Source organism: Echiichthys vipera (assembly GCF_963691815.1).
Source record: "Echiichthys vipera genome assembly, chromosome: X".
NCBI classification, from domain to species: domain Eukaryota; kingdom Metazoa; phylum Chordata; class Actinopteri; order Perciformes; family Trachinidae; genus Echiichthys; species Echiichthys vipera.
Window position 1 is genome coordinate 39,525,807 of NC_139825.1, and position 18,467 is coordinate 39,544,273.

Here is an 18,467-nt window from a genome sequence, read left to right on the forward strand (position 1 = left end):
AAACTGCAATAAAATAGTGTGAATTGTGAATTTTTTTAAGTTACGGACTAGGGCAGAGTTCATGTGCTCATTTTTGGGGGGGGAAATCAATCAATGAACATGGTAATCTTGGTTCAAGTGTTGGTAAACTACAGTTCACATAGTTTTCTCTGTGATGGTTTTTATGAATCCCAGTTTCTGAGCAATAAATGGCAGCTTCCCATGCCTGAGAATAAAACATTGAACTGACACGACCACAATAAATACCCTGCCACTAACTTTTGTCCATGCAGCCCCTGTCTGACGGGCTAGTAGTAGTCTGTAGGCCTATTTAGTGTGATGAGGTTTCACTACCCATATTGTAATACACTTAAATTCTACACTTGCATAGACTACATAGCTAAAAAAGAAATAAGTGTAGCATTTCAAGTTATACTGTTTATATTATCCTACTGACAATGTTAGGAAATTACGTACGTATTAAGGATTCTGATTTACATTTCGACAGTCACATCAAATCAGTAACAAAATCGGCCTAATATAACCTTAAAAATGTAACCAGACTTAGAGGGCTCATGTCAGCTCAAGACTTAGAAAAACTTGTCCATGCCTTTATTACCAGTAGGCCGGACTACTGTAATGGTTTCCTTGCAGGTCTTCCCAAAAAAACTGTCAGGCAGCTACAGCTCGTTCAGAACGCTGCTGCTAGAGTTCTAACAAAGACCAAAAAATGTGAGCACATTACACCAGTTCTTAAATCATTGCACTGGCTTCCTGTACGTCAGAGAATTGATTTCAAAATCCTCCTGCTCACATATAAATCACTTCATGGTCTAGGGCCGAGGTATATCACTGATATGCTCCCACTGCATAAGCCTTCTAGATCACTAAGATCTTCTGAGACCAATCTGTTAGTGGTTCGCAGAGTAAACTCAAATCAAGGGAAAGCATCTTTCAGTCATTATGCAACAAACAGCTGGAATAAACTTCCTGAAGATTTGAGACTTTCACCCACTCTGACCACTTTTAAAACTAGACTGAAAACTTTTATGTTCACCTTAGCTTTCTGCTAAATCTTTGCACTTTTAACGTCCGCACTGTTTTTATTATTGTCTATGTTTTTATTCTCTTTGTCTTTCTGTAATGCATTTTAATCCTTGACATGTTGTGCTGTGAAGCACTTTGAGTCTGCCTTGTGTATGAAAAGTGCTATACAAATAAAGTTGCCTTGCCTACCATCATCTCCTATCTTCAAACGTCCGTGCCTACAACGACATATATCAACTTAATGTGGGTCATGCTGCTAGAAAAGCCTTTTACTGCGTCCACGATAAAAAACAACAGAAAAAACATCAGACACAATGTTTTAAAAGTGTGAGCAGCAGAGTTGTGTCTCTGCCGGAGCCTTGCTCTGGACCTTTACGGAGACGGGAACTAAACTGCAGGAGGTGTTTCATTATGACTCTTTTTAGCCACGCACCCACCTTCTCATGCCTATAACTCCATTTTGGTCGGGTCTAAAAGTAATAAAACATGCATTTTTTTAGTAGAGGGTCTTAAGATAATTATGAGCCTTTCGATTTGTATCTAAAAAAGAAATCGGTGGAGATCTCCTCTTCCCCGCATGAATGGGAGTGAATGGGCGAATGTGCTTCCGGGCACCGGAACGTAAACATGCGAGTGCTGCAGTACGGCAGTTGGCCGCCAAATCCATGGTTGCATATGGCCAGCGCCGGGCCTGGATCCCTGCTACGACTTCCGTCTTTTTGTCGGCGCCATTTTGGATTGAGGGTTGTCTCAGTGGGCTAGACACTGAGCTAACACGCTGCCTGACCGCCAGTGTGAGTGCGATACACACTCAGAGCGGGCTGTGTGGTCCTGGCAGGCAGTCTACCGTCTCCATTAAATGTGCACCGCTCCGTACTGTCTCTCGTTCCTCCGGTTGCTGCCGCAGAGCCGATAATACAGCTAAACAGCTAGCATAGTTAGCCTAGCTGTGGAGCAGGAGATCAGCACCGGTTCTGAGGAGAGCGAACCTCATCATCTGTCTTCACGGCCCGGACAGCCGGCTCTTTTCTTCCTTCGCCGTTAATGTAGTGAGGAGACCCGCGTACAGCTAGTGCCCGATCTACCATAAGGTGAGTAAACACACACACACCAAGAAATGAATAATGCTGACCGGCAATCTAGCGTTAGCTTTGGTGCTTGCTAAGTAGCGTTAACGTTAGGTGAGCAAACCGACGTGCGCGGGCAGCACGGCTAATGTTGGCTAACACACACCGCTAGCCTTCAAAAAGCTAACAACATGTAACGTTATTGTTAAACTAATTCAAGAGCCACTGGAGCAATGAGAGGTCGGATCTGCTGTTTCAGACGGATCAAAGCAGCCCTTCATCAGCAGGGAAAGCTAACTTGAAGCATGCATGCTAAAACAGTGCTGGGCCCCTGCAGAAACTGAAGTGTTGACGATGGACAACGTATCCCTGTCCTCATCATATTAGTAAATATGACCGATTGAACGGAGAGCAGCGTTGAAAGGGCGTGTCTAGGCCTCTCACGATAACATATTTTGCCGGGCGATAAATTGTCCCAGATATTATCGCGATAAGCGATAATATTGCAGTTTTGAGACCATTTTTAACTAATATAATGATAATGGCATAATAATGCCAGTACAGCCTTTCAAGGACCAACAAATCTTTATTTCTAACGAATATTTTAAATATCTGATATTTAAAAAAAACAATCAAAATCAATAAAAAAAATTACTCTTTTCATTCTAACACATTGGTGTTTAGTTGCATCTGCTTTACAACAAATGCGACACAGCGGCTCGCTCAAGTGAAGTGGTTCGCCGCGGTCATTCGGTTTGAACCTGAAGTGCTCCAACAAGGCATCTGTGGCGCTCAGCTTTGAAACCAACTCCAGCTTTGTTTTTATACCTCAAAATCTCAACCAGTATGTTCTCTAACTCGCTCCTTGCAGGGCTCTCCTGCTGCACTCTGGGTGACACCAGGTGTCCGTCCCCACACACAGAGACCGTGCGGCTGACGAGTGACTGAACCGACACGAGGGTTTAGGCCTCTAACAATAACATTTTTTGCCGGGCGATAAATTGTCCCAGATATTATTGCGATAAGCGATAATATTGCCGTTTTGAGACCATTTTTAACTAATATAATGATAATGGCATAATAATGCAAGTACAGCCTTTCAAGGACCAACAAATGTTTATTTCTAAGGAATATTTTAAATATCTGAAATAAACTAAACAATCAAGAACAATAAATAAAATTCGCTCTCATTCTATTTTAACACATTGGTGTTTAGTTGCATCTGTTTTACAACAAATGCGACACGGCGGCTTGCTCAAGTGAAGTGGTTCGCTGCGGTCATTCGGTTTGAACCTGAAGTGCTCCAACAAGGCATCTGTGGCGTTCAGCTTTGAAACCAACTCCAGCTTTGTTTTTATACCTCAAAATCTCAACTAGTACTTTCTGTAACTTGCTCCTTGCAGGGCTCTCCTGCTGCACTCTGGGTAACACCAGGTGTCCGTCCCCACACACAGAGACCGTGCGGCTGACGAGTGACTGACCCGACACGAGGGTTTAGGTCTGTCACGACTACACATTTTGCTGGGCGATTAATTGTCTCAGAAAATATTGCGATAAGCGATAATATTGCCGTTTTGAGACCATTTACAACTGATATAATGATAATGGCCTTAAATGCAAGTACAGCCTTTCAAGGATCAATACAGGTTTATTTTTAAAGAATATTTAACACTAGAACTGGAAAACATTTTAAATATTGAAAATAAATAAACAAAACAACCAAAAAAACAGTAAATAATATGGACTCTGTCTATTTGAACAAAAAATGCACATGAATAAAAACACACACAACCAAAACAATAGATAAATTGGATGTTAACTAAATTGCACTTCAAAAAATATAAAACATTAGGCTCAGAAATAAAGAGTGATACATTGCTTAACAGCCAAAACTGCCAGTAAGGCCTATGTAAACATCTTACAAACCTGCAGAACCAATTGTGTTAAAGCACAACGTCTGTAGCAGGTTAAAACCCTGCTGAACCCTGCCTACGCACACTGCGTCTCCGTTCCTGTTTAACTGTTAGAAGATGTCCTGCAAACAGCAGTGTCAAAGTCAATAAATAATTTTTGAAATAAAAATCCCACAGAACTAAAAAAATAAATTAAATAGATGTAAACAAAATGCATGGTATGGTTATGCTTCAGGTGGAGATGCAGGTTTGTTGTATTGCCGCGTTTAGTTGCTATTGTTTTCGAACAAATGCGTCGTATGGGAGCATTCAGATGAAGTGGTTCACTGCATTCATTCTGTTTGAAACCGAAGTGTTCCCACGCGGCAGCTGTCCCATCCAGCATTGAAACTAATTGTATCTTTTTAAATCGCCAAATCTCAACTAGCACGTCTGTTACTCATGGGGCTCGCATGATGCACACTGACTGTAACGCCAGGGGTCCGCCTCCAACACAACACGTGGCAAGGGTCAGTAGAAACTGAAACTGATGCCTCTCTGACGGAGGCACGAAGAAAGACTCAAAATTATCGCGGCTGGCAAAGTTACAGAGCGTATTAAAAGTTATCATGCAATTAATCTATTTACTTCTTATCGCGACAGACCTACGAGGGTTAACTCCTCATCCCGCTGAGGAAGCAAGAGGGGTCAGTGGAAACAGATGCACCGGAGTAAAAACTCTTGTCCTTTAGTCTTTTTGATAGAGCGACACCAGGAAACCAAAAAAAATGGAGATTATTGCGGGTGAAAAAGTTATTGAGCTCATTAAAAGTTATCATGCGATTAATTGCGTATTGCGGGGGGGGAAAAGTTGTCAGACCAGGAAGCGTGTCGTCTGTTTTTAAAGCCAGTTTCTTATGATGATGATGTTGAAAATGATTGATTGAACAACCATATTAAATGTAAACAAAACATCTAATCTGTGCTGTGATTTGGTTAACATTGATAAGCAGTGTGTTTTTTTTGGTTGTCAGGAGAGATGTATCAACTTCCAGTGAATAACCTCACAAGAATCAGGAGAGCTAGGAAACAAGTTAAAATAGCACTTGGAGACATTGGACTGGAGTTCTGCAAGGAGGCAGCAGAGGTGAGTTTACTTTAGTTGCATGTGAGTAGATAATGAACTGAATTGAAAATCAGGGCTTATTATAGAGCTTTAAAATCATTTTCATTCATGTTTCAAAACACAATTGTAGCTATGTGTTTTAAATCTGTAACAGCCTTAAATGTCTATATAGAAACTGTTTTAGCTCAAATATGAGGACAATGTTAATCTATACCGACTCAGCAGAATTTGTCCAACGCCAGTGTGGCTCATAAATGCAAAATATTGTTTGCAGACAAAAGTGCCACATGTCGCGTAAATGACTACTTACTATATTATATTAAATTACAACTAATATGCCTTCTTTCTAAATCTTTCCTCAGGAGTTCAAAGACTTTTGCCCTGATGAGCAATTTGTAAAGGGCAGTCTTTGCCTTGATATCTGCGGATGGGATCCATCATACTCTAAAACACAGGTAAGTCTTTCTTCTGTGCCCAGAGCCTTTCATACGTTTATTTATCAATCACCATATTTGAATTAATGCCGTATTTTCTTCTTTTAGGAATACAGATCGAAGCCATTCTGCTGCACAGAGTGCTCATTTTCTTCCAAATACTACTCAGGCTACAAGACTCACTTCCGCAATGTACACAGGCAAATCTTTGACAGTAAAATTCTGCTCAATTGTCCATACTGCACGTTCACTGCAGGCAAGAGAACTTTGGAGACCCATGTTAAGATATTTCACATACCCAGTTCTGCGCGGCAGAATTATGGGAACGCACAGGGAACTGCACTGGGAAAGAAGGACAAAATAACTCTGGATAGAGTCAGACAGGGAGATGGTGTGGAGAAAGCAATGTACTTTTGCAAAAAATGCTCTTTCCGGGACACACTCTACAATGTTGTGAGAAGGCACATCTACAGGGAACATTTTCAGCATGTTGTCTCACCATATCTTGGTATGGTTTCTGAAGCCTCAGTCAAAAATGGAGCGAATTCTGTCAATGGCAACAACATCCTCTGTAAGCGCTGCCAGTTCTCCACTCGTAGCTATGAGGCCCTAGTGCAGCATGTTATAGAGTACCACGAGCGCATTGGTGCTCAAGTAACCACCATGATTGGACACGCTAATATTATTGTCTCCAGGACTCAGTCCTTGCCACACACTTTTCAGAAGGCCCTTCCAACTGCGACCAGGGGTCACACAATCAGAACTCACCCAGTAGCACAACCAGTAATTGGCTATTTAAAACCAATGGCCCATGCTCTTAAACAACAGCCTGCCATTGCAGCCAGTAAGATACATGTAGCAGTTCCTGGCAACAGCACTGTGGCTGAAAATAATGCAGCCGGTGTAAACACAGCACAGACACAGAAGTGGAAGATATGCACAGTTTGCAATGAGCTCTTTCCTGAAAACCTCTACAATGCTCATTTTGAGAATGCACACAAGGCAAAGAAAGTGTGGGCGCTGGCCAAGTACATCATGAAAATCCACAACTTCACGAGCAAGTGTTTGCTTTGCAACCGCTATCTGCCCAGTGATACACTGCTTAACCACATGCTAATCCACGGGCTCACCTGTCCACAGTGCCACTCTGCGTTCTACAATGTCGAGAAAATCATTGAGCATGTGGCTCGGTCTCATCCTGATGACTTTGTTGGACCCCCTGGTGCATCACCTCTGACCTTTGATCTCACCATTAAACAAGATAAGTCTATTAACGTACAGCTTGTCGTGCTCACTTTTAACATGAAGGAATCTGTCAATGGTCAGAATCAGTCCTCACCTAGTGTTCCAGCTCTGGTAAAGCTAAACACCCCAAAGAGTATTGAAAAGAAAGGTGAACCACTTGCTAGAAGTTTCACCTCTCCGCCTTACAAGAGTGAGGTTGGGAAGACTCTGTGTCCGCTGTGTTTCACTATCCTCAAAGGTCCTATCTCTGATGCTTTGGCCATGCATCTGAGAGAGCGACACCAAGTTCTCCAAACAATACATCCTGTTGAAAAAAAGATGACATACAAGTGCATTCATTGCCTTGGAGTGTACACCAGCAACATGGTGGCCTCTACAATCACGCTGCATCTTGTGCAGTGCAGGGCCGTTGGTAGGAGCCAGGCAAGCCAAGGCTTCACATCTGCCCTGACTCTCAACTCATCTGGGACTGGCTTTCTAAAGAGACAGCCACCAACACAGGCCATTTCCAACCCCAAGAGGATAAAACTGATGGAGTCAAAGATTTCCTCCACAACCGTTGGAAATCGGTCTGAATCTGATAGCCTTGCTCTGGATCCTAGAAGCTATGAGCACAAGACGTATGAGGCCAGGAAAGACTTCCTGACAGCCTACTTCAACCGGCGACCATACCTTTCTCCTCAGGAAGAGGAGAAGCTGTCTGCAAGTCTGTGGCTCTGGAAATCTGACATTTCTAGTCACTTTGCAACCAAGCAAAGGCTGTGTGAGAAAAGTTGTCAGGCCAGGAAGCTGTCTGTGCTGCTTGGCTTTGACATGCACGCTTTAAAGAAACTTAAGCATAATTTGGTCTTTGAGGAAACCCAGTTTGATGGTCTCCCAGCTGGGAGATCTGGAGGCCTTAAGTCTGGTACCACAAGCAAAGACCAGAACAAGCAGTACGAGACACCAAACTGTACCTTACAGCTTAGTACCTGCACAGAGACCATTTCCATTGATTCAGACAGTGGATCAGAAACAGAGGAGAGGCCCACAGAGGAGATACTCACAGAGGAGAGGCCCACAGAGGAGAGACCCTCAGAAGAGAGACCCACAGAGGAGAGACCCACAGAAGAGAGACCCTCAGAGGAGAGACCCACAGAAGAGAGACCCACAGAGGAGAGACCCTCAGAAGAGAGACCCACAGAGGAGAGACCCACAGAAGAGAGGCCCTCAGAGGAGAGACCCACAGAGGAGAGACCCTCAGAAGAGAGACCCACAGAGGAGAGGCCCTCAGAGGAGAGGCCCTCAGAGGAGAGACCCACAGAGGAGAGGCCCTCAGAGGAGAGGCCAACTGAGAATGGAAATGTTGACACAAACCAAAACAATGATGTAAAATCGGAGGAGCTCGCAAACTTGACTGAAGAGATGGAGCCTTTGAAGGCAGATGACTCCTCTATAGAGAAGGAGAGCTCTTTGCAAGATTTAGAAGCAAATGCTTGGATGACTTTCGGTTAATGTCCCTGGTTAGCAGTGTGCCATAGTTGAGAAATTGTGTGTAAATTAAAAGAAAGGGGAAAAACAGGTCTGCAGACGGTTAAAAATGACAACTATTTGGTCAAATGACACAGTGACTTAACTATTAAATTTCAGATGTTCATATTGTTACTAGTGTTGGGAATAAGGAAAAAGTTATTATAAATATATGGCATATGTAAGTGACATTGTATATATTTGTCTTTATATGACATTGTTTTTTCTTAGTTTCTTCATACAATCTGGTATTCATCTTTAACTGTCACAAAATGTATGAAATAATTATGCCAGTTCACCCACATCAATAGGGTGTTTTTCCCCCACTATGACAATGAACTGTATCATACTTTTTCACATTTAGAATGGGTAGGATATGCTAATTGCTTATGTAAACCTTTGTTTAATAAAACTTATTTTTTTCCTACACCAATCGATCTGTGGCAATTATGTTTTGTACCAGGTTTTGTAAAAGCAGCCATTATTTAAAACGTACAGAATATAATGGAGCTTAAATAGAGCAGCATTTATTTTTATGGAATCGATACCTAATCTTGACAGAAAAGTAATGAAAGATGAGTTCCACATTTTAGTTGGATTTATAATATTTTTATGAATAATATACTATTTTTACTTTATAGGGTTCAGTTAGAGGGAGATACAATTACATCAAGTTTTAAAAGGCATGCTTATTTAAAAGTAAATTTGTTTTAAGTGGATGTTACCATAAAGCCTGCGAATAATCTCATTTGTCCAGGTCATCATTATCCCCAAAAGAAATTTCAGTCAAAAGCAACTGGACTTGGTTATTTGTCTAGGAAGACGTTTCACCTCTCATCCAAGAGGCTTCATCAGTTCATATACGCACCTGACCAGGCCCAGCGTTGCCTTTGACTGAAGCTGCTTTGGAGATGTTTTTTACTTTTCCCACACTGCTAGAATATTAAAAGGATCCGGTCGTTGTGCATTTCAATTCAAAGCTCCATCAGATTGGAACAATCTCCCGTGCCGATTTAGGTCGACTGCTTCTCTCCATGGTTTAAAGCATCACTACTACTTTATTTGCAAACTCCTTCTTCTTGCTTCTGATTTTTTGTTCATTTTTGTTTTTTATTTCATTTATTTATTTATCCCTGTTCTCATTGTTCACCCATTTTCTGATTTATCACTCTTGTATTTAATATATTAATCTCATAAACCTGTACCTCTGTAACCTTTCTTCTTTTTTAGCACGGATATCACTCAATTGACTACGAAGTTGAGTTTCGGCCATCAGGGGATTAGCTGGGGTTAAGAGAGTCTTGTCTGTGTGCATGTATAAGTCCTGTATTGCGTCTCACAGTATTTCCTTTTTGACTATGTATTATGTATTCCATTATATGGAAGGACACCCTCAAAAATGAGATGATTCATCTCAAGGGGCTATCCTGAATAAATAAATTCTAAATCTAAACTTTTTATTCACCTCGTTAAGCATTACTCAAAAACAAATGTACGCAAGATTCAGAGGTACAACAATAGTAACATTAGACGGGTACTCCACTAAGTTCATTTAAAAAAAAGCAATTAAAACATCCTCAGCTTTTTGTACGTCCAGTCTTTAATTAAAATCCCAGATTTATTTTTTTGTGTGAAAACATATTCTAGAAAACACCCAGAAAAACATGCTTTTCCATTCTCATGCAGAGTAAAACAGACATTTTGGCTCGACATCCACAACTGGAGCAAAATAAATATCTCTTCATTTCCAGCTTCTTTCTCCAGAGACAATATCGCATTCGGTTTGATTCTGCAAAACAAAAACAATGAACTCTGTTGTAATGTAATTTTATGTTTGGTAAAGTTTTTCATCCACAAAAATAGAATTTTGAAATCTTCCCCCAATTTAATTTAATAGATGAAAACAAAATTTAATTTAATTTTTTTATTTAATTTAAATTTCATGTTAAATCGATAAAAAATGATTAATGGAACCAAAGCCTAAAATGTATTTTATTATAAAATATATATATATTATTAATTATTATTTTATTATAATTATTTTTAAACACTTCCCCGCTGTGTCCGCTCACTAATTAAACTGTTTTCCCTGTTGTTTTAAAAAAAAGAAAATTTTAAATATTTTTACTTTATTATAAATATACTGCGTACTTTATTTCATTTCTATTTTCTTTATTGTTTTGTCTTTATTTTTTTTGTATGTACTTTATTATATTGTCAAATGTTCTGAATAAAGTTTTGAATAAAAAAAGTACACGCTTTTCCAATGGTTTTGCTTTTATATCACGGGCCCCTCAACTTCCGGTCTGTCTCGGACGTTGATTGGTGCAGCGGACAGGAGGCGGGACTTCCGGGTGGTACAGTAGCGGACTTGGCCAACCGCCAGCGAGCATCACAGCCCTGGCCACAGAGTGTGCAGCTGCAAAAATGTCCATATTGTGTCTGCGTTCACCACCACAGCTTCGAGTTAGTCCGTAGCTGCGCTCTCAAAGGGGACACAGCCTCTCAGCAGTCGTAAGTATAACTGTACATAATTATTCCGTCATTTCCGTCCCATGGAGGTGGTTTGTAGTCGGTTTTGATGCGTTTCCTAAGGACTGTTTATGAACAGCTAGTTAGCACATAAGGCTAAAAAACGTACGTGACTTGTAGCCAGCGCTGTCATCTACACGCACACACCTGGCTTCACAAACACCCACAAGGCTGACACAGCTAATGTTAATGTTTACTCGCGTCATTTTCAATTGTTTGCAACAGTTCTGGCTTTTGAGATGCACTTTTTATACCATTTAGTTTCCATTCATTTCAGTGCAACAGTAACATATATTAGCAGATTACTGAAACGTGCAGTGAACATTTAACACATTATTATTATTGTTGTGTGCTAATGCAGTGCAGATATTTCAAATCAATCTGCAGTTAAGCTGTATTACACTGCAATGATAATGTGACCTGATGTTCTCTGTGATGGACTGTAATTCAACTCAAGCAAGTTCCCTGATAGTTGTTTCCTATTGTACCAATGAGGCTCAAACAGGTACATGTTTGCTTAAAGGTTGAATATGTAGAATCTGAAGTAAAAGCTATATATTTAAAAACAATAATAATAATAATAATACACTCACGGGGCGTTTTGAGGGTTACTATTTTACATTTTTTTGTTTCTGTCACGTTCTGTTTACATTGTACCAGCCAATAATGGTCAGCATTGCGGGTTGCCAGGGTTGGTTGCAAATAAATGAATGATGAATAAAAACTGCCCTTTTTAATTATACCAACTGTGTGTATTGTATATTGTCGGAAAGCTTGATTAGTCACCTTTACAACAAGGTATATTCAAGGCTCATGGAATGAGCAACGGGGCTAAACGCCTGGTTAGCGCCCCCCAAAAATGTGCATCCCCGGTGGGCGGATTAGTTCAAAAAATCACAAAACTTGGTAGATGTGTTTCAGCAAATCTGAATATCAGGCAAAATTCGCCCACAAGTGGCCATAGCAGTCATTTTCTTTTCAAAATTACTAAAACTATTTAAAGGATTTCTTAAAATATTAAAAAATGTAAACGAAATACACAAATATGAATTAAAAAAAAATGTAAATACAAATACTAAATTAATATAAAAATACAGTTAGACACTCCTTCAGTTATTTTTCCTGCCCCACCACAATCCAGCTAGCCTTCGAGCTATTTAGCAAATAAGCTAGCTAGCATTTGCTTCCTGGGACAAGCCGAGCAGTGGACTGTCCATCAGGCGCGTCGTTATTCCTGGGCATTCTGGGATATAGCCTCAGATCTATGTGCATCTAATAAAATAAACATAATGATGATGAAAATAGCCCAGTACAGTAGACTTTTATGTGGTTGCATTACCAGCAGCCACAGATGCAACATTGTAGCAGAGAAAAACCGCAAAGCAATTTCAGTCAGCCAGTCCCAGCCTGGTCAGATGTGTACATGAACTGATGAAGCCTCTTGGATGAGAGGCGAAACGTCTTCCTAGATAAATAACCAAGTCCAGTTGCTTTTGACTGAAAGTGCTTCGGGGATAACAACGACCTGGACAAATGAGAACATTCACAGGTTTATTGTAGCAGAAAAAAACACAAAATCCTGAAGTGTCCACACTGACAAGTGTCTTCAAAATCAAACTTAAAGCAGACTGGCTTGATGCCTTAAAATCAAACCTTTTTAAAAATGGCTGCCACAGCTATCAGAAAAAAATTGCGATGGCCCAATATGCAGATTCATTAAACATGTATTCAGCAATGAGTGTACTAAATTTGATGCTTTTATCACAAAATGAACGATTGTTCAGCTAATCCGCCGCGCTATCAGCGAAGGGGGCGTTATTTGAGTCAATATAGGCTTTAAGCATTTACTCGATGGACTGAGATAAAGGAGTTCAACGGCATTAAATCGCACGCCGAAATGGTGATCATCTCCTTGATCGCTAAGCTAACTTTCATGTTTACTTAACTGTAACGGCTAACGGTAACAGCTAACGGTAACTTTCAGTCAAACTCCTCTGCAATACTTGTTTTTATGGTGTGATTTGCTGGAGGGGACGGGTTCCAACAGACTCAAACAGACTCCAGTCTCCTGTAGGCTACTGGACCGGATCTGACCAACCTGGCAACCTGAGTGCTGGAGATATGTTTTGTTGTTGCGACTACAATCTTGAGACACTAGATAACAGTGTTGTGCTCATATTCAACCTTTAACTTTTTCTCATCCCTGTATGCTTCCAGGCTGCGACTGCCAGCGGAAACATAAGGAGAAGAAGCTCTAATGTGACAGCAGACAGACTGAGAGGAATGGCAGGAGAAGCCATGGGGTCTGATTAGACTGGCTTTGTTGGAGGTTCACTTTGTGGAAATAATGTCGTACAGTACCAGAGAGCTGGTGGAGTTCTTTATAAGCTACAAACTGTCTCGGAGGAACTACCCAACCTCTCTACTGAGGTCAGAGGATGCTGGTGGAAGGACGGGGCGAGGCAAGGCCACCTCAGCTGTCAGTAACGGCCTACTGGTAAACAATAGGAATGGGGATTACCAGCCGGGGACGTCCTCGCCCCCAAGCGGTGACATCGAGGCTGTAAAGGCAGCTCTTCGGGACTCAGCAGATGAGTTTGAACTTCTCTTCACCCAAGCGTTTAGTGACCTTTCCTCGCAGCTAGATATCACTCCGGACACAGCCTACCACAGCTTTAAGAGCGTGATGGACGAGGTGTTCAAGGATGGAGTCAACTGGGGACGTGTAGTGGGCCTGTTTGCCTTTGGCGGTGTGCTGTGTCTGGAATGCGTAGAGAAGGATATGAGAGAGCTGGTTCCCCGTATTGCAGACTGGATGACCACGTACCTGGATGAGCACATCAGTCCATGGATCCAGAGCCAAGGAGGATGGGTGAGTCGGAATGGAAAGAGCTCAACATGCAGCGTTATGTATGACACTGTGTCTGTGTGCGGGATGTGTCCGCACGTGAGGTATACAGATTTTAAATCTGGGGGAAAAGAGCTGATCAGTCTTCGGTATTGGGCCTAAATTGAAGCGTTGGAATTATCTGGAGCGAAAAAAGTTGGATCAGTGAATCACTGACTTTGTCATACAATTTAAAAGAAAAACCTTTTTGAGTACTAGACACTCACTGTTTAGTTCACTGGTTCTCAAACTGTGGTACTTGTACCACTGGTGGTACTCAAACTCTCTCTGGTTAAATCTCATCTCATCTTCAACCGCTTATCCAGGGTCGGGTACAAAAGGAAACATTAATTACTAAATGAATATACTTAATTAATATTTAAACTTTTAGGATTCTTCGAATGTAATTTAAAATAAATTTAGCATTTCCTGTCTTGTTTTTTTTTCTGGAAAGTTTCCAGCAATTTACCAAAAATGTACCGCCTCTTTGCAACCCCTAGCTGTGACAGGTTACCTACAGTGTCTCAACCACATTTTTCAATATGCAAGGTAACTGGAAGGTAAGAAATCAATGACACCTCCTGGTATGTTTGATCAAATAGCCGAATTATGAACTAAGCTGTGATGGAAGATAGTAAGCAGAGGTAAAATGATTGGATTGTCACTTCTGATGCTACCCCTTCCTACAGCGTGACTGTGGCTGAAGACAGTCAACAATAAATAATCGTGGTAGTGATACGTCATGTACAAAGTTTGAGAAACACTGGTCTAGAGGCATCAAAGGTTCTCTGAAAAGTTTGTTGCTACATTGTCTTTGAGGACAGCAGCCGCAGTCAGCATGGAGTCACACACTGTCATTCCAAGGCGACTCAGAGTAATTGGCAAAAATACGTCAAAACATCCCTAAAAACCTTCTCATCCTGCTCCTGCAGCATTTAAAAGATATAGGGTTTGTGTTTTTATGGGGGGGGGGGGTTAGCTTGGTTTGAGTTCTTGTTTGCTTGTTGCTTTTTTGTGACTAAAATTGAGCTTTTCCTCAACGGTCACAATACCTTTTGATTACAAAAATAAAATGTGTATTAGAAAAACAGTGAAAGAAGAATGTGAAAATATATGAACATATATGCACAAATGTTGTATAAAACATATTCTTAGATGTGCAAATACTTAACATGCATATTTAAAACAAGTACATAAGATATTTTTTAAAGAATGCACATACCTACATTTTTATGCAGAGGTGCAAAACTATTAATACTTTTGCCTACAACTGCATATTTCAGTGTAGTGTCCCTTTTTAATTGTTCGATGACAACAATTCTCTCCCCTTTTTCCCTTTGTCTAAATTCATTTTTGATTCAGGACTGCTTTGCTGAGATTTTCGGCCAAGGTGGCGCTGCAGAAGCAAGGAGATCTCAGGAGACTCTGAGAAGATGGCTGCTAGTTGGAGTGGCGCTGCTAATGGGAGTGCTGGTTGGTGTGGCCATCGCTAAGAAACATTAACGGTGCCGCATCTCTCTCACCACAGCACACACCCTGTGCAAAGCTACGGCAACAAAAATCAAACTTAATAGTTGATGTTTACAAAAAGCCCAGTCTGCTTGTGCACTTACAGAATGTGGAATGGCTAAAGCAGTTTGTGGAAGTGTCCATAATATGTAGCTTGGTGAGCTGTTACACGTCTCACCCCGCTTCCTCCCATGTCTTTTATTATTTTTTAACACACAGCAGATATTTTCAGTTGTTAAAGGGTGTTCATGTCAGAATGGAAGGGCTTTAAATGAACCCAATAAGCTAAGAGACAGTGAAACAGATTCAGCTCGTTTGATGAGAGTGCTTATTTTTATTTATTCCTTTGTGTGTTATCCAAGGACCAATTTTATTACTTACAAACTGACGGACATTATATAAGTTATACTTCCTTTTCACTGTGTAATGCTCAGCTCCTTTAGTTAGCTGTACTGGAGTTTAAGGCATGCTTCAAAAAATAAATATATTTATGTTTTTCTTGTGTCTTGATTTTGTTTGTTGCATTTTGTTGTGTCAAAATACAGACACCTACAATGTATTGTCACGCCCCTACCTGCACAGGGACTCCAGTCAGGTGCCAAGCCCATATGCAATATGTAACGAGTATAAATAAAAAAGAAAATTCCTAAAATAGTTGTAAATTACATTAAATGATACACTGAAGTAATTCTGCGTGGTATACCGGATTTTAATTTCCTTTATGACTGGAATTTTTCATATACTGCCATACCAGTGCAGATATAAAAATATATAATATCGTTCACGACACAGAGCTCTATGGTCAGGACGAGCTGAGAGTGTACTAAGAGATGATCCCTATTAACTGAATATGCTTCTTACTGACACATGAGATGAGATTTTTGAACTGGAGGAGGGGGCAAGCTGTCAGCAAATGATTTCAACTCAATAAAATATTTTTGTGTAATTTGGGCTTTAACTAGCGCTCAAGTAGTTACTTTTGTAATAGCCTATGGACCAATGGTTTGCACAAAAAGAGCCATTGGAGAATTCTTACTTGAACAACGGACATTGTAAACAAAGGCTGACCTGATCAACACTAGAAATGTATAATGAAACTGTTATTTGTCTGGGTGCCAATCACCCACAATAACTTCATGCCCTTTGCAAAATGTGTTTTATTTAAATGTTTGTGTATGGACTCAGACGTGTAAACAACAGCATATGTACATAAATAAAAACAAGTATGTATACTGTAAATTAAATTCACATTGTAAATGACAGTAGTAGTACTATTAGGAATTCCCTATAGTGCTGCCAAACAAATGTACTGTGATCAGTAATTCCCTCTAGGACAGGAAGATAATGTTAACGTAAATCTTGTAATTTCTCAAATGTTGCTTAATAAAATAACATTATACAGTACATAAACTATATATATTAAAAAACATTATATCTATTCACCTACAGCCTAAAAAGACTTTCATCTTTCACATCTGGGAGAGTAGGCGTAGGATCTAGTATGACAGCCTACTTACATTGTTTATTTGTTTCTTCATTTTATTTCTTCATTGAATTGAAATCACCCACTCTGTCTTAGTAGACAGTGGTCTTACAACAGGCGCAGCTACCAGTTCCTCTTTAGGACCCTGGGGAGAGACGTGCCTTATGGTGTGTTCAATTTACACTGAAAGTCAGAACTTGGGGCTCGGAACAACGTAACCCCAAAGTTGAGTGCTCGCAGCGCTTCCCGGCCTCACAAACATACAACAAAACATGTAGCTACTGTTTACATGAGTAGATGATAGCATGGATTCAATGTCTGGCTGGTGAGATTAATCCGACTTTCCAAGTTCCGAAGATCCGAATGCACAAGCACGGGGATGAACGCACCATTTGTCGTAGCACACAAACACCGGGATCTCAATGCGCACTGCAATGTAAATTAGTCTAACGGAACATTAATCCTCCGTTTTACCGGCAATGTTTGACGCATTTTGTAGAGAAAGTGGGGGGTCACTTTGAATCTGAGGGGGTCTGTCCCCTCTGTCCCTAGGGCCATCTGTTCCCATGTTGGTAGCAGCTTTACTTCAGCCCGCTCAAGCAGTGGGACAGCAAGGCTGAAATAGTAAGAACTCTTATTCTTCCCAAGTGAAACCTGGGTTGTTGCACAACCCTAACATTTTAATTAATTTCTAACTCCAGTTTTACTCAAGCTACAACACATACCACCACCCTTGGTGGCCTTAAGAGTGTACCGTGGGAACCACGGCAACTGTCCAACTGTCTCATCAGGGTGAGATTCAGCCAGAGATGACATGATACTTCTCCCAGTGTTCTGAGCTGCACATGTAATCATGTGCAAGGAGAAGTCAGTAGCCATCCTGAGCTCAGTATAGGCCTCCGTGTTAGCCTTGCCTTCCAAATCCTGTAGGAGGCAGGCCTGGTAAGCCTGGAGGATAGCCAAGTTGTTTGAAATGGCGGCCACCTGCCCCGCCACCTTGTAAGATTTCTCGGCTAACGAGGTGGTGAGCTGGCAGGTCTTGGAAGGGAGCTGGGGCTTGTGCGATGAGGAAGAGAGGTCGCGGCCACAGCCTCCTCCAGGGGTGGCATATTTAGATAGCCCAATTCCAGTTCAGAAACCATGAAAGACCATCCCATAAAGGCTTGAATTTTGTTTGGTGCAGCGCACCCCAGGAGAGCCAGACCTACTGCTTAATGTCGTTGCAGCACGGCATTTGTTTAGGTGGGGCAGTTGGCTGCATAGCTGAACCTCGAAAATATGCCCGGCTGAGCATCGAAGGGGGTCGCGTCGGGGGGTCAGGACACAAAATATTCAGTTTAGCCACCGCCCACCTCCGTAAACTCTTTATGGAAGGGGTCCTTCGACACAGGCCCTGAGGCGCTTTCCACAGTGCTTCCTATCTCCTCGTTTTGAGGGCCAAACTCACCATCGTCCGAGGGAAATGCTGGCCTGCGGGTGTGCCAGGGGGAAGGAGGGTTGGGAAGTCAGCCTCCATCCACAGGCAAACAGGCTCAATGTGAGCTGTGCTGGCCGTTGCGGGAACGAAGAGTTGAGCTCGATTGTGGAGCGTCGGGAGAGGCAGATGGGAGCATAAAAGGCAGAAAAAGGGGTCGCATAGGGACAACTCCGAATGCTCCTGTCCTAAGCATAGGACGCAGATCTTGTGGCTGTCCTTGTCGGACATGCACGCCTCCCGCACTGGGAGCAACGTGTCTTCTTAGCCTCCGACATAAGCT

At 41.4% G+C, this 18,467-nt stretch overlaps 2 protein-coding genes across 2 annotated transcripts; both read left to right on the forward strand.

Moving 5' to 3' along the window:
- Positions 1 to 1,830: 1,830 nt before the first annotated feature.
- Positions 1,831 to 8,622, forward strand: adnpa (activity-dependent neuroprotector homeobox a). The gene is made up of 4 exons (XM_083939683.1): positions 1,831 to 2,117; positions 5,020 to 5,132; positions 5,474 to 5,566; positions 5,654 to 8,622. The coding sequence occupies exons 2-4, from the start codon at positions 5,025 to 5,027 to the stop codon at positions 8,282 to 8,284; spliced, it is 2,832 nt and encodes a 943-aa protein (XP_083795809.1). The 5' UTR covers positions 1,831 to 2,117; positions 5,020 to 5,024; the 3' UTR covers positions 8,285 to 8,622.
- A 2,081-nt stretch (positions 8,623 to 10,703) lies between these two features.
- On the forward strand, positions 10,704 to 15,612 carry LOC310965950 (bcl-2-like protein 1). The gene is made up of 3 exons (XM_083939707.1): positions 10,704 to 10,813; positions 13,049 to 13,703; positions 15,081 to 15,612. The coding sequence occupies exons 2-3, from the start codon at positions 13,179 to 13,181 to the stop codon at positions 15,219 to 15,221; spliced, it is 666 nt and encodes a 221-aa protein (XP_083795833.1). The 5' UTR covers positions 10,704 to 10,813; positions 13,049 to 13,178; the 3' UTR covers positions 15,222 to 15,612.
- The last annotated feature ends 2,855 nt before the right edge of the window (positions 15,613 to 18,467 follow it).